Below are 16,820 nucleotides of genomic sequence, written 5' to 3'. Positions count from 1 at the left end.
TGTATTTTAATAATAAAATGGTGCTCATATGTATATAATTTTTTTAAGTGTTTTTGTCACTACTTTTGCAGCATTTTCCCTTGCTGTTATATTACTCTTTTAAAGAGAGATTTTTAAACTGATGCACTAAGTTTCATCATGTAGATGGATCATAAAATCCTCTATTTTGGGACATTAATTTCTTAAGATAACATAATTTATTACTTTTTTAGCACAGAGAAATTCAAAGAAGGGAAACAAAAATTGCCATTATCTTCCTGCCTAGGAAATACCTGTTGACATTTTCACAGAAAAAAAAAAATTAAGCAGTTCATTTATATGGACAGAAATATCTAACAAAATAAAAAAAGTACAAAATGAAAAGTGAAAGCTTTTCTTCCCACTCGGTAAGTCTTTCTTTCTAAAGGTAATTACTGTTAACAGATTCTTGATTTTTTCTTCTAAGATGGGGAGGGGGGAATGGGGGAAAAAACACTGAATTCAAAGAAAGAGAGCAAACAAAGTTAGTATAAAAGAAAAATTAATTTGTGTTTACAGCTTGTTATTATGAGTAATGCTGAAATATACATCTCTGTTTTATATAAATCTTTGTGCACATCTCTGATTATTTCCCTAAAATAAATTTGAACTGTATGCATTATGGACATTGTATGAAATTGCTTTTTTCCCCCAACAGGTTTTAAACTAAGTATGAATGACATTGAGTTTTGTCAGTTTCTAAGTTTGGCTCCAGATTCATAGAACTCAAAAACGTGGATTATGATCTACTCAAACCTTTAAACTTATGCCAAATATGGTTTGAAGCCACTTGAAATTGAAGGTAAGTATGAAAATTAGAGAAAGAGGTGCTAGATAAAGGAACAATCATATTATCCTTATTTATGGCATGATCAAGATCTTTAGTGTCATTATCATTGGAGATACTTGAAAATGTCACAGCCAAACTTACCTGATGACTATCAAATAAAACAAATTGTACCTATCTATTACTTGGTAAGGTACCAAGAGGTTCTAGAAGATCATTAACCTGGGAATTAGATGTGTTCCTGTTCTACCCTAGCTAGCTATGTGACCACAGAGGATACCACTAAACCCTCCAAGGCTCAGTTTTACTATTTAATTCAAGTTCTAAAATTCTAAAATGAACTGTCTCCCATTCTCTTTACACAGAAACCCCATATCAAGTACCAGACAAGGATCTAGTTATAAAGGTCTATCTATTCAAAGAAAGCACACACAAGAGCAAGAATAAATAGCAGTATGGCTCAGTAGTAATTATAATGACACCAAATTGCTATCAGTATAATGACAATAACAATATTTTATATTTTATGAGACAGTATAATGATAACAATCTGGAACATCACAGAGAAGAGACTCCTTGCTCCCTGGGAGTATGAAGTGAAAAGTGAAAGTGAAAGTCACTCAATGGTGTCTGACTCTTTGCGACCCCATGGACTATACAATCCACAGAATTCTCTAGGCCAGAATACTGGAGTGGGTAGCCTTTCCCTTCTCCAGGGGATCTTCCCAACCCAGGGATTGAACCCAGGTCTCTCACATTGCAGGTGGATTCTTTACCAGCTGAACCACAAGGGAAACCCAAGAATACTGGAGTGAGTAGACTATCCCTTCTCCAGACGATCTTCCCGATCCAGGAATCAAACCAGGGTCTCCTGCGTTGCAGGTGGATTCTTTCCCAACTGAGCTAAAACACATTGATGTACTAATCAGTATAATTTAAAATATCTTAAAACACACATAAACCCGAGACTATGTGTCACCCACTGTTCATTTGTGGGGATGAAACTCTCCTTAGACAAATTCTAAGCTCTCTACAAGATGACCTGGCCTCTGAGCAAGAGTATGAATTATAAAAAGATTGATAGATGTTACAATGACTACCTGTGTAGGCCCTGTATTCTTTTATCATAGCTCTCAAATCTGTAGATTAAATGGTCACTCTCATTTTAAATTTCCTGCCTGTAATCTTTGCAAAGCACTTGACAGGAAAAGGATGATGCTGGGGTTTTCCATTGAGTAGAAGTGAGAATGGAAAAAAAAAAAAAAAAAAAACTGACCAGTGATGACAAGCATTCAAATAAATGTTCTGGGAAAGATTTGTTTCATCTCAGACCAGATTAGAGATTAAGAATATCCGGGATCCTGGACTGTGATTGCAAAGGAAGTCAAGACTTCCTTCCCCACAGCTGCCCTCGAGGAAGCTGGTATGTCCCAAGCATATCTTCTTTCATTGTGCTCCCCAAGGGGGAAAAGCAAAGTAGCACATCTCTCACGGATGCCAAGCCAGGGTGAGGTCCCTTCCACCACTCCCCTCCAAAAAAAGGTGCCAGATCTGACATCCTGTCTGGTTGAAGCCACATCCTTAGAGAGCAATTGAAATTGCATCAGCCCTTACCTTGCTGGGGTACCTTTTCCTTTAAACTAAGGGCAAGTGACCATTAAATGTGGCTCCCAAAATAACCCAGTGGTTTCATTGCATTTGGAATGTCTGACATCTAGAACTGAGGAAGTGGATGTACTGCCTCTGAAAGGGGAGGGGAGGGTGGTGTTACCCTGTCCACTGTGACCCTTCACTCAGTTACTCACTAGGAACAGCTGCCAAACTCACAGGAGCTTAAAAATCTAGACAATGGATTATATTCCTTAGCTGTTTATTTAAACATTACAAAAGTCAGCCCCACCTTGCAGAATGATTATAGGCAAAGGGAGTTTTAATGATGGTAAAAGCCTTTAATAAAGAGTCAGAGTTCTCTCATGACTAGAGAGTAGGAAAAAACTGTGGTATAAAAATGAAAAAGGAAATTCCCTGGCGGTACAGCGGTTAAGACGCCAAGCTTCCACTGCAGGGGGTGTGGGTCTGATCTCTGGTGGGGGAGCTAAGATCCCACATGCTACTTGGGGTATGGCAAAAAAAAGAGGGGAAATGTAAGGTGGAATTTCCTCATATGGATTAACTTTTGTTTACCATAACTTGACATTTTTTTATTTTGAATTTCCCAGTTGAATTTGTCATAATAAGAGAATAAAAGGTCTTAATTTGTAAGAAGCAAATATGGACTTGCTGCTAAAATAAAACTCATAGGCTGATAATATCATAAAGTTCACTGATCCTAAAATATTAACTGTGTGAGCATGGCTAATATGAACACAGGACTCCATAATGTAAATGGCAGTGTTTTATGAATGGTTCTTATCTTTTCATACTATTCTAGTTTTTTCCCCGATATTAAGCTGGCATTAGTTACATAAGTTTTTTTTAAACCCACAAAATATTCAAAAGACCTATATGTTTTAATGTGAGAAAAGCCTATATTTTCTTTCAATTTAAAAACCGAAATAGAAAAAATAAAAATACATTTCAGCTGGTCTGACCTATTTTCTGACAGGGAAAAAAAGTCTTCTTGTGATTTCTTTTTCTCCCATGTTTTATGGAGATGTAACTGACCTAAGACAGGAGGAGAAGGGGACGACAGAGGATGAGATGGTTGGATGTCATCACTGACTCGATGGACATAAGTTTGAGCAAACTCTGGGTGTTGGCGATGGACAGGGAAGCCTCATGTGCTGCAATCCATGGGGTCACAGAGTCGGTTGGACACAACTGAGCAACTGAACTGAATTGACATATAACATTGTATAAATTTGCATACAAAATGTTGATTTGACAAAGCCATATATAGTAAAATGATTCTACCATAGCATTAACTAAGTCTTCCTTGCTGTCCCATAATGACCATTTCTGTTTTGTGTGAGAACATTTAAAATTTACTCTGAGCAACATTCAATTATACACTATAGTATTATTAGCTATAAATACTGTATATCAGGCTCTCCGAACTCGTGAATTTTATAACTGGAAGTTTGTACCCTTTGGCCAATATCTCATTTCTTCTCCCAAAGTTTCTTGTAACCTCTACTCTACTGTTTCCCTGAGTTTGGGTTTTATAGATTTCACATATAAGTGAGATCATACAGTATTTGTTTTTCTCTGCCTGACTTATCTCATTTAGAGTAAGGTCCATCCACATCACTGTAAATAGCGGGATTTCCTTGTATCTCATGGCTGAGTCATATTCCATTCCAGGTCTTCTTCCTCTGTTCATCTGTTGACGGACACTTAGGCTGTTTCCGTATCTTGACTACTGTGAATAAGGCTGTGTTGAACGTGGAGTGTAGAGATCTCTATGAAATCCTGATCTCAATTCCTTTGGATACATACCCAAGAGTGGAATTGTTGGATCATTTGGTAGATCTATTTTTAATTTCATTTTTTTAGACACTCCACTAATTTTATGGGGGTTTTTGATGTATCAATTTGCATTCCCACCAAAAAGCCCAGGGGTTCCCTTTTTTTCCACACCTTGCCAGTACTTGCCTGGAAAATCCCATGGATGGAGGGGCCTGGTAGGCTGCAGTCCATGGGGTTGCTAAAAGTCGGACACAACTGAGCAACTTCACTTTCACTTTTCACTTTCATGCGTTGGAGAAGGAAATGGCAACCCACTCCAGTGTTCTTGCCTGGAGAATCCCAGGGATGGGGGAGCCTGGTGGGCTGCCGTCTATGGCGTCGCACAGAGTCGGACACGACTGAAGTGACTTAGCAGCAGCCAATACTTATCTCTGTTTTTTTTTATGATAGCCATTCTAACAGGTATTAGGTGATACCTCACTGTGGTTTTGATTTCCATTCCTTGATAATTAGTGATGTTGGGTAAATTTCTTTTTTTTCCCTCAAGTAATTGTTTTATTGAGGGGTAACATAGGTCCAGAACACACATTGTTTTATTGAAAGATAATAAAAATCGTAAGTGGAACACACTTTCCTGTGATCTCTACCCAGAGCAAGAAAGTAAACATTACTAGCACCTTAAAAGCCTCCTTCAACTCACCTTTCAATTCCTCTCCTCCTCAAGGATAACCTCTATCCCAGCTTCCACCTCCACAGACTAGATCTGTCAGTTTTGAGTAAATATATGTATAATATATATATGGTATATACATAAATACATATGTATTTCTTGTGTCTAGTTTATTTTACCCAACAGGATGTTAATGAGATTCATTCATATCATCGCATGGTATTGGTGTTGTTCAGTTGCAAAGTCGTCTGACTCTGTGACCCCATGGAATGCAGCATGCCAGGCTCTTCTGTCCTTTACTATCTCCCAGAGTTTGCTCAAATTCAAGTCCATTGAGTCAATGATGCTATCTAACCATCTCATCCTCTGCTGCCCCCTTCTCCTCCTGCCCTCAATCTTTCCTAACATCAGGATGTTTTCCAATGAGTTGGCTCTTTGTATCAGGTGACCAAAGTATTGGAGCTCCAGCATCAGTCCTTCTGATGAATATTCGGGACTGATTTCCTTTAGGACTGACTGGTTTGATCTCCTTGCTGTCCAAGGGACTCTATCAAGAGTCTTCTCCAACACCACAGTTCAAAAGCATCGAGTCTTTGGAATTCAGCCTTCCTTATGGTCCGAATCTCACATCAGTACCTGACTGCTGGAAAAACCAAAGCTTTGACTATATGAACCTATATTGACAGAGTGATGTCTCTGCTTTTTAATATGCTATCCAGGTTTGTCATAGCTTTTCTTCCAAGGAGCTAGTATCCTTTAATTTTATGGCTACAGTCCCCATCCACAGTGATTTTGGAGGCTAAAATAAAACCTGTCACTGTTTCTACTTCTTGCTCATCTATTTGCCATGAAGTGATGGGATTGGATGCCAAGATCTTAGTTTTTGGAGACCTTTTACCCTGTAGCAGTCATTCTACTGTTTCTTGCTCAGCTTTCCCACCAAATCCTAAAGAATCATTAATCTACTCTCTGTCTCTATATAGTTGCTTATTCTGGACATTTCACGTAAATGAAATAACAAAATATGTGGGATCTTGTGGTTGGCTTCTTTCACTTAGCATGATGTTTCCAAAGTTCATGAATGCTATAGCACAGATCAGCCTTCATTCCTTTTTATGGTCAAGTTATATTCCATTGCACGGATGTGCCACATTTTGTTTATCTGTTGATGGACATTTGGGTTGTCTCCATTTTTTGGCTATTATGAATAATGCTGCCATACATTTGCATAAAAATTTGTGTACAAGTTTGTATGGATATTATATTTTCACTTCTCTTGAGCATATAGGAGTGGAATTGCTGGGTCATATGGTAACTATATTTAACTGAGGAACTGGCAGACTGTTTCCCAAAATATCTTCACAAGTTTACATTCTCATGTTAATCTGTAAACAATTTATAAAATGTTTTACATTGAATAAATTATATACATAATAAAAAATTCAAACAGCATAAATGGCTAAAAAGTGAAAAGCAAACTTTACCCTCTACATATTGCAAATGGCTAGGTGGCTGACAGGCTGCTCTGGATCACGAGGTGTAGATGCTTACCTTGTTTTGCACACCTAATGCCTTTGGGACTGAATAGAGAGGGAAAGAGGAAGAGGTGAACTGAATGTGTATTTTGAATCATACAAGTCATCTTCATCTTATTAAGCTCTTTATTCACATCTTTTTTCTTCAAGTTTTATAGAACGGGAATTATTGGTTGAAAGGACTTTTTTCAAAAGGTTTTTAAGATATATTCCCAATCTGCTCTGAGAAATGCCCCAATTTAAAGTCTCATCCGCACTGAATACTCATTTCCCTGTACCTTTGTCAGCAGACTAATAGTATTACCGCTTTACACGTAACTTTCTACTTGACAATTTGCTACACACAAGCAGTCTCCTGACAAGTTGTCTATTCCCCAACGCTGCCTCCAGAAACAGGAAGGGGTCTTTTTCTTTATTCATGTTATTACTTTAGCTCCATCAGTGTGACTCGGCTCTGGGGCTACAGGCACCGTACGGGAGGAGACCGCGTGGCGACCTACCAGATCAAGCTCTCCTCGACTCGCTATGGGAGCCAGGATGCACAGCCTCCTTTCCCGGTAGGTCCACCTGGGAGTCTCTAGGCGGCAGAGGGCGCTGTGGAGCCAGGGCCGGACCCCGCCCCCAGGGCCGCGCGCCGCGCCCCGTGACGTATTTCCGCGTCATCTGCCGCCGAGGCGTGCTCTCATTGGCTGTCAGAGAGGCAATTGGGGCGGAGCCAGGTGGGCGTGTGGAAACGCAGCCTCCTGGCATTGGGGGGGCGAGGCTTCCCCTGTCCCCAGCCCTCCCCCAGCTCTCCCCCGCCCTCCAGTCCGTCTCTGGGACTGCTGCGCTGTGCCGCTTGGAACGCGGCAGTGGCGGCGGCGCACTTTCCCGGGCTGTGGCTGGATCAGCGTTGTGGTGCGCGCGCCCGGAGACCGGTTGACTGAGGGAGAGCGGCAGGGAATCCCGGGCTGCCGAGCTGCGCGGGCGGGGAAGCCCTTCGGTTCCCTGTGCACGGAGCAAGTGGGCCGGGGTTTCCCCCAGACCGCCACGGGCCCTTTGGCCCTGACGGGACCGCGCAGGGCGCGCCCCCCGAAGGCAGCCTTCGGGCTTGCGGCCCTGACTTGGCCCCGCGAGGCCGGCGCGGGGCAGCTCAGAGGGAGGAAGCTAGAGGGGCCGCCCTCAGAGTTGGGAGCGCCTTTCCTGGCTCCAAAATGCCCAAGAAGAAGCCGACGCCCATCCAGCTGAACCCGGCCCCGGACGGCTCCGCGGTTAACGGGACCAGCTCGGCGGAGTAAGTCTTGGGGTGGGGGGCGGGCTGGGGAGGCCCGGGCCGGGGTGCAGAAGCCGAGTCGGGTGTGCGCCTCGCGCGGGGCTCTGCCCGGGTCATCACGTACGTCTCGGGCCGCCGGGCGCGAGGAACTCCGGCCGCCGAGGTATCGGTGACTAAGCACTGATTGTGCTCCTGACTCAGACCAGTCCGTGCACCCAACGAGTAGCGATGCCCATCCCCACCCCTCTACCGACCCTTTCAGTCATCCCTGACCTCTGGTCATTTTCCCTCTCCCTAAAAAATAAAAACTGGTTCATCGCCCGCCTCTCCCCAGCTCTTTCTCCTAGATTCACTGGGATTCTGGTGTGTAACGGGGAGAAGGGAGCCGATGTTTTGGAAAAATTAAGATCGCATCTGCGTCTTGAGTTCAACTCAGGGTGTAGAATGTGGAGTCGGGACCGGCGAGCAGTCCTCACCTTCGTGCTGGACACCTGTGGGCTGGGAGTGGCTAGTCGCGACCGCTGCCAGGCCAGCGAGGATGTGTGTACACCGACACGCCCGAGGCTTTTTACTTGTCGACTTTGGGGGCTCCCATTCCTTGGCCTTCTTCCTGGAGACTCTTGTTTTGAAGGGAGCTGCTTTTCTTTTCTTCATCTGACTTTTCATTCATTCACCAGATCTTTTCTCATCGGTGTCTCTCCTGGGCTGCTTTAATTGACCATGAGCCCAATTTTGGACCTGAGACATGACACCATGTTCTTGGAAATCCCACACGAGGTGCTCCGTCTCTGCAACTTCCAGTGTTCATCACAAACCAGCAGTTTACTTCTTTAAACAGTGATGAGTCTGTTTCATGGATGTTTCTGAGTTCCCATAACTCTTTTGTATCCTAGGTAAGGAACAGGACTGTGTGAAGGAGAAAGATCTGATGAGCTGGAGAAATAAACAGAAAAGATTAATAAGAGTTCTTAATCTCTTACCTGCACCCCTGGAAACTTTTGGAAACCAGCTGATGAAAAGAACAGATTAGGCCTTGACCTTCTGCCCTTTGGTGATTTCTGTAACCTTTGTTTGTCTCTCAATTTTAATAGCCTGGGGACCTGGCTTGGTGGCTCTGTCCACCCCTATAATGATCACAAGGCCAGTGGTGAATAGACCCGTGATGTGAGCTCAACCACATTCCTCAGACAAACTCCTTTCTGAAGTATCTGTTTTGCATGATATTAACGTGTCCAGGTTAGTGGATAACTGCATACATCGATGCACGTTTAGTGTGCAGAATTTTATCCCCTTAATATGGTTCTGAAATCACCCCCACCTCCACCACCAGCACCAGAGCAGGGCAGGACAGGACAAATTTTGACCACAGTGGATTCTGACTGAATGTTGTGTCCTGACCATCGTGCTCCCATTCATTTTGGAAGAAGGTAGTGAAAGTGGGGCTTCCCAAGTGGCACTAATGGTAAAGAACCCACCTGCCAATGCAGGCTTGATCCCTTGGGTCGGGAAGATCCTCTGGAGAAGGGCAAGGCAGCTTACTCCAGTACTCTTGCCTGGGAATCCCATGGACAGAGGAGCCTGGTGGGCTACAGTCCATAGGGTCTCAAAGAGTTGGACACGACTGAAGCGACTAAGCCGCAGCAGTGAGTGGAAGTACCTGTAGTCATTCTGTTGTTAATTGTGACCCCAGTGTTCTTACAAAGTGACTGTAAGAACTCACAAAGAACTTACAAAGTTCTTACAATTGTGGCTGTGTTCTTACAAAGGGGAGAGGGAAGAAAAAAAGGAAAAAACTATGCTGAAGTTGGTGGCAGATATATTTGGTGGGAGTGGGAGATTCTAAACAGTGGGTACAAGGTTGGACTCTGGAGTCAGGCTAAGTTTGTGGTTTTGTGATCTGGGTCAGGTCTCTCTAGGGCTTAGGTTTAGTTTTTTTGTCTGTGAAAATGGGTCTAATGATAGATCTATTTAGAGTTGTGACGACTAAATGAGCTAACAGTAGTAACTCTTCCGTCAGTGTTAGCTGCTGGTACCTTTGTTACTGGGTAGAGAATGCTGAGGGAAGCCTGAAGGTAATTTGCAGTCATTGTGGTAGATGAGGTGCCGTAGCTTCTGGATAACCGACCCCCTTACTCAGTTTTCTGTGCCATTCGTATCTACCTCTATGACTCATTGCTGTGTTACAGTAGGCGGCATCCCTGTTTAGGCTGCCTGAGACAAACAGGGACTGTTCCCCTGCTCCCTGCCTCTCATGGGGGAAAGTTTTACACATCTGTTAATACATCTTTCCCATTTTTCAAGCAAAGCTGATGTACTCATGTTTCTCTCAGTAGATCAGGGAATGATTTGGCACATTTTCATAAAGTGTAAAAAGAAAAATGTCCATTGACATTAAAGAACTCTTGGTACTAAATTGGCAAGGTTGTTTCTCTGTGACTCCCTGGCACTTGGGACTGCACTCTAATGGAGCACTTACCCCATTCAGACAAAGTTATGTTATATGGGACCTGGATTCTATGCAGCTTCTGGGGGTCCTTGAAGAAGAAGACTGCAAAAATATTTCTTTTGCAAGTTTGCAAAAATATATGAGCATATTGCAAGGGTGCTAAATGTTAGAGTGAAATAAGTTGGAAACAAGATCATGTCGTTTCCCTGTTTAAAATGTTTTCACTGGGAATTCCCTAGTGGTCCAAGGATTAGGACTTCCTGTTTCCACTCCTGAGGGCCTGGGTTCAATCCCTCCTCAGGGAACTAAGATCCCACAGACTTCACAACTCAGCACTGCCCCTCCCCCACCCCCCCAAAAGTTTTCATAGTTTCATTGCAGTTAGAATAAAAGAAAATCGAAATTCTTTATATTGGGCTGAGTCTGCTGTATCCCCCCTTCCCTGCCACATCTCTTTAACCACATTTCCTGCTGCTCCTTTCTTCCGTTACTCTGGCCTTCTTTCACTTCCTCCATGGGATGGTCCAGACTCCCTCCAGGCCCTTGCACATGCTGTTCCATTTGCCTGACATGAGTCCTCCCTTTCTCTTCCCAAGCTGCGAAGGAAGCAGTCTTCACCTCTGAGTAAATGTCATTTCCTCAGAGATGTTCACAGACCACCTAATCTAAACTGGGTCCCTCTTTCTCATGTCACCTGACTTTTTTAATGGCACTCCTTCACTGTCCATAGTCTTTTACTGGGATATTTAAATATTTCTGTCTTCTGTACACCTTATAACCTATAAGATTGGACTGTCCTTTTCTGATTTACTGTTCAATAAGTAGTGCCTGGAATAGTACCTAGAAAGTAATAAGTGCACAAATGTTTGTGGAGAAAATTAGTGAAATTACTAATATTTGCGCAGTCTGTTTATCAAGTCTTTTAATAGCTTTTCATTTTTTTTTTTTTGTTATTTCTCCCTATATTTTTATTCCCTCCTCCCCACTTTCTTCTCTCTCCAGGACACCATCTCACCTACTCTAGATATTTAATATATGGTCTTATAATTCTACCTATTCGGTGGGTATATGTGTGCTTTTGGGAGGGAGGTAGTGTTGTTTTGTGTGCTTAGGGTGCTGTATACTATTGTGCTATTATTCAACCTTGAAAGAGGAGGAAATCCTGCCATTTGCAACACCATGGATGGACCTGGAGGACAGTATGCTAAATGAAATAAGCTAGACACAGAAAGAAAAATACTGCATGATCTCAGATTTTATGTGGAATCTAAAAAAAAGGGGTACATGAAAGCATAGAGTAGATAGGTGGTTACCTGGGGTGGGGAGGTGGCGGAAATGGGAGGATATTTGTCAAAGGATACAAAGTTGTAGTTAATAGAGTGAATAAGTCTAGAGATCTAATGCTTAGCGTGATGACTATAGTTAATAATACTGTGTTGAATACTGGACATTTGCTGGGAGAGTTGATTTCAGGTGCTCTTGTCACACACACTCCACATGGTAAATGTGTGAGGAGATGTGTATGTTAATTAGCGTGACTGAAATAATCATTTCACTGTGTGTATATAGTGAATCATCATGTTGTGCACTTTAAATATTTTCATTTTTTTTAATTAAAAATCCTATTGTGCTATAAATCTGCATCAGTTGGGATAGACTAGAAAATCTCAGTAGTTTACCATGCTTTCAGATTAATGGGAGGCTCTTTTGATTGGATTCCAATCAGGGACTCAGGCTGATGGAGGCACCATGTCTGAAATATGCTTAGTGAGAAAGGAATCTTGAGAACCACATGCTGGCTTTTAAAGTTTCTGCCCAGAAGGGTCACTTTTGCTCCCATTTTTGTAAAGCAAATCACATGGCGATAGTGACCTTAAAAGGGGACAGGGGCCTTCTTGGAAGGAAAAGAATCATCAATATTTGAATGGAAGCAATGACCACCCTTAACTTTTATTTCAGGTTTTTTCTTTTTGAAACAAGTACCGTATTTCTGAGCTCTGTTCATAGTGTTATACGTGTGTCTAGTTGATCATCTCTCTTGGTTGCAGAGCAGTCTACCGTGTGCGGGTACCACATTCTACTTATCATTCCCCTAGAATAAGACAGTTTTGTCGTTTCTAACCCCTTGCTGCTTCAAACAGTGAAGCCATCACTGTCCTTAAATCTGTACCTCCTTTTGGACTCTTATAAGAGTTCCCTGTGGAATGTACTCAGAAATGGGGTTGCTGAGTTTGAGGGTACTTTGCCTCTCCTTCCATGGTAAGGCACTCAGTTAATCTTTCTTTGTGCCCCCTTTTTTTTTTTCTGTTTCCTTTTTATTTTTGAAATTGTGAAAGTACGAAAACACACAGGAGACTTGGAAAACACAGAACAAGTTATATATAGTTCCACTATATATTACAGTTATTTTTTTAAGTAGATAAATTAAGATTTTTAGTTGGAGTTTCAATATCAAACTCTCAAAAATTAATAGAATGAATATACAGAAAAGTAGAAGGATATAGTGGATCTGGAAGGCGCCATGAAGCAATTCAGCATAATTAAAATTCATAAAGTTCACATATCAGTAGGATACAAAATCTATTCAAGTTCCCATAGACTGTAAACTAGGAGACATTGAAACATATCCAGGGACATAAAACAAGGTGCAAAAATTTCATGGTGTAGGGGAATTGAAATCATACAGTCTGTTCTTTCTTTGTGTTTTAAAGAGCACTTGTAACCCTCCCAAGGAGAAGCTGGCGTCCAAGCAGAGTTCAAAGTTGCAATGCAGGGTGCTCCCAAGACCTCACTTTTTCTTTTACCTTAGGCAGGTCTTTTGTACTTTCTGACTTTTCATTTCCTTATCCACAGAGTGAGAATGAGAGTGGTTTGTAAAGTATTTGTCTTAGTGGCCTACAAGGCTCTGCATGATCAGGTTCTTAGTTTTCCGCATCGTCCCCTTCACTCTTGGCTCCAGCCGTGCTGTTCCCTTTGCTGTTCCACAGTTGGTTGGGTGCATTCCAATCTCAGAACTTCTGCTGTTCTCTCTGCCTGGAATTCTCTTCTGCCAAATACCCCCATGACTTGCTCCCTCACTTCCTTTGGAACTTTGCTCAAATGTTTCTTCACACAGGCCATCTTTGATCACTCTATTTGTAGCACTCCCTATCATGCTTGGCTCCCTTATTTGCCGTTTTTCTTCGCAGCACTTACCACTAATTACTGTTGCATTGTCTATAAATATTTATTTCCACCTCCCCCTGTCCTAAAATGTATGCTTAATGAAGGCGGGGGGTTGGTCTGTTCCTTGCTCAGTGAGTAGATCAGTGTCTGGCCCATAGCAGATACTCAGTAGATATCTGTTGACTGAATGATTGAACTGTTCCTACCTTGAAGGAGTATCATGAAGATTAAACGAGATAACACATACGGAAGTGCTTTGAAGGCCACAAGGTGCTGAATAAACAAGGCGCATTGCTTGGTGGCATCCACAGCTTTTTGATTTGCATCAGCACTTTCTGCAGGTTTGTGGGAACACACATCTGTTAGTGTGAAGGCCCTTAAGGAAGCGGGTAGAGAGGTTGAAACAGGTTGCTGTGCTTTGGGGGGATCTCTTACGGCCTTAGGCACTTCCCTGATGGCTCAGTTGATAAAGAATCCGCCTGCAATGCAGGAAATCCTGGTTGGATTCCTGGGTCAGGAAGATCCGCTGGAGAAGGGATAGGCTACCCACTCCAGTATTCTTGGGCTTCCTTTGTTGCTCAGCTGGTAAAGAATCCACCTGCAATGCGGGAGATCTGGGTTTGATCCCTGGGTTGGGAAGATCCCATGGAGAAGGGAATGGCTACCCACTCCAGTGTGGGCTTCCCTTGTGGCTCAGCTGATAAAGAATCCGCCTTCAGTGCGGGATACCTGGATTTGATCCGTGGTTGGGAAGATCCCCTGGAGAAGGGAAAGGCTGCCCTCTCCAGTATTCTGGCCTGGAGAATTCCATGGGGTCGCAAAGAGTTGGACACGACTGAGCGTCTTTCACTTACAACCTTACCTGGGATGTACATTATGATAACTAGAAGCTTTTGAAGTGGTTTTAACTGACTTTGTAGTCTGAATTTAGGTGCTTCTACTGGTTTGTTCCTGCAATAACTAATACTGGTGCAGTCTTTTGAGAACAGCTTCAGGTAAAAAGTAGGGCCAGCTGAATCTTGAGTCCTTGGGAAGAATGTCTCTGCTGTTGTTGCAGCAGATACAGAAAGAGCAAAAGGTTCATAAAGATGACTTAGCCTGGGGCAAGGAGATGTGTAAGGCACTTGTTTGAACATAAACCCGGACAGCATTCTACTCTCACTGATTTATGCATCTTTTGAAAACAGGGAGAGAATACTTCAGCAGAGCTTCCCATCTCCAGCTTGATTTTTCTCTGGCTGATTCCTTTATTGTCCTCCCATTGCCCCTGCTTTTTACCTCTGTCTGGTCTTGCTCACATGGTTTCCTTTGTCTGGAATGCCCTCCTCCACTTTCCTGTGTGATTTTATTTTTGTCTTGTATTTGCCACCACACTTTAGGTGAGGGGAGGACCTATAACTATGCGGAAAGGAACCATGACCATCTTGTGTACTGATGTTTCCCCCACATCTACTCCAGGGCCTGGAATGAAAGAATGCTCCCATCTTTCAAGACCTAGAATAGAGTTCATCTCCCATGTAGCCTTTTCTGAGTAACTCCATGCTATTCTAGGACCCGAGTTTGAGACTTAGTTATGCTACTTCTATATTGCTGATGTTTGGCAGGTCATTTATTTACTAAAAAAAATTTTTTTGTATGTTATTTAACTTCACTGAGTCTTAGTTTCCCTCATTAGTAAAGTAAGGATGATAATATAACAAACCTGTGAGGGAAGGAGGGCAAGTGAGCATCATCCAAAATAACGTTATAAAAGTACTTTATGATTGTCGGAAGCTGTCTACATGGGAAGTGTAATTAGAGGTGCCCCGGCTTTGGTTTCTTCTCAGCTGACTGTTACCTTTTTTTTCTTAATACCAAATTGCAAATGTTGATAAATCATGTTAATTTATACATTTTATATGCTGCCTGTTCTTCGAAGTCTTACCCAAACCTGCATCTAATCAAGCCTTGAGATCTGACTTCTTGTTTACAGCAAATACGGGGACAGAGAAACAAGTGAAATGACACCAGGAGGAAACAGACAAATTTAGGATGTGGAATATTCTCTAAGACAACCGACCCCGTCCCTTTAAACAGTCAGTGTCATGCGGGAAAAGTAAGGGAGGGTGCTGTTTGAGAACAACAGACTAAGGAGACTGGCAGTCAAATGTAATGCGTGAGCCTCGGTTGGGCACTGAATCAAAAATAATAGCTGTAACAATGATCTCTTGGAACAACTAGGGAAATTTAAATAGAGAATTATGGTTAATTTTTTAGATGTAATAATGGTATGATTATGTAGCAGACTGTTGTTGTTCATAGTTGATGAGTGAAACTTTGAAGTGGTTCAGGAAAAAAAATTACACTCACATAAAGCAAGTGGGGCAAAATTGTTCACAGTTGTTTAGTTGGTTAGTGTATGAGTTTGACTGTTCCCTTCTTTCCATATTTCTTATGTTTGAAAAAATTAATAATAAGTTTTTTAAAAGTACCCAGAGATTAAAATTCATCCTAAATCTTATGTCCTTTTAAAGATTAACTCACATTTTCTCTTTTTTTCATATTTTATTATTATTTTTTTTACTTTACAATATTGTATTGGTTTTCACGTTTCCTCTCTCCCCCTTTGTACTCTGGCCGGTGTGTTTGTGTGCGTGCTTCATCACTCAGTCGTGTCCTACTCTTTTAGGCCTCGTGGATTGTTTTTTCCAGGCAAGAACAGTGAAGTGGGTTGCTATTTTCTCCTCCAGGGGGGTCTTCCCTGACCCAGGGATCAAACCTGAGTCTCCTGCATCTGCTGCATTGCAGATGAATTCTTTACCATTGTACCATCTGGCTTATATTGTATAATAAACATCACAGTAAATTCTGTATCATTTTGAAGTCATATGCTTTCTTTTTCACTAAATGTTCCTTGTGTCTTTTTTTCTCTCCATTAATTTGATTACTTGGGACCATGCCTTTTTGAACCCCTGGGTCCACATCACTCCATTCGCTTAGTATAGTAAATCATTATTGGTAAATTGGACAAAACCAAAATAACGTTTAAACAAGCTAACCACCACCAACAAAAAACTCTTCCTTGCAAGCTTTCATTGGTATCAATTGGTAATTGTTTCTACCACACCCATAGGAAGCACAGGTCAAGCAACGGAGAATCTTTCCAACATATTGAGAAAACCTGGAGAACCCCCAGACTGGGAAGATGATGATGTGAATTTGAGAAGAAAGCTTAGAGTCTCAGTTTTGTTTCTCTTAGGCTCTTCTAGAAGCTGCCAGTTTTGAAAAATCATCCTAGTCTCTTTCTGCCACTTGAGTATGTTTTTACTTTGTGTCCTGTATCCTGTCTCTTTTGTCTGAAAACCCAAGAAAGCTGTTTGAAGGCTCACATACCTGTTTGCTAAAACTAACACCTTCCAGAATGAATTGCATTTTTGTTTTTAAAAGAGCAGGTGTTCTCTGAATCCTGGTGCAGGGCCTACTGCTAAAAATGCTGATCCTGCCTCTGATTTCTTGGTGAAGCTCCCAGGGGTATCCTGCTTTGATGTCAGCAAGGGAGT

The 16,820-nt window shown here is 42.2% G+C and overlaps 1 protein-coding gene across 1 annotated transcript in view; it reads left to right on the top strand.

The window, feature by feature from the left end:
- Positions 1–7,129: 7,129 nt before the first annotated feature.
- The window catches only part of MAP2K1 (mitogen-activated protein kinase kinase 1), a 74,071-nt gene continuing 64,380 nt past the window's right edge, over positions 7,130–16,820 (top strand). Inside the window, exon 1 of the mRNA XM_040225812.1 lies at positions 7,130–7,691. Coding sequence (XP_040081746.1) covers positions 7,612–7,691 — 80 coding nt within the window. The 5' untranslated portion in view covers positions 7,130–7,611. The remainder of the gene's footprint in view (positions 7,692–16,820) is intronic.

The sequence above is a fragment of the Oryx dammah genome, unplaced genomic scaffold (assembly GCF_014754425.2).
Source record: "Oryx dammah isolate SB20612 unplaced genomic scaffold, SCBI_Odam_1.1 HiC_scaffold_26, whole genome shotgun sequence".
Taxonomy (NCBI): domain Eukaryota; kingdom Metazoa; phylum Chordata; class Mammalia; order Artiodactyla; family Bovidae; genus Oryx; species Oryx dammah.
The sequence above is the reverse complement of the archived record's forward strand: the minus strand, read 5'-3'. Positions and strand labels throughout refer to the sequence as shown.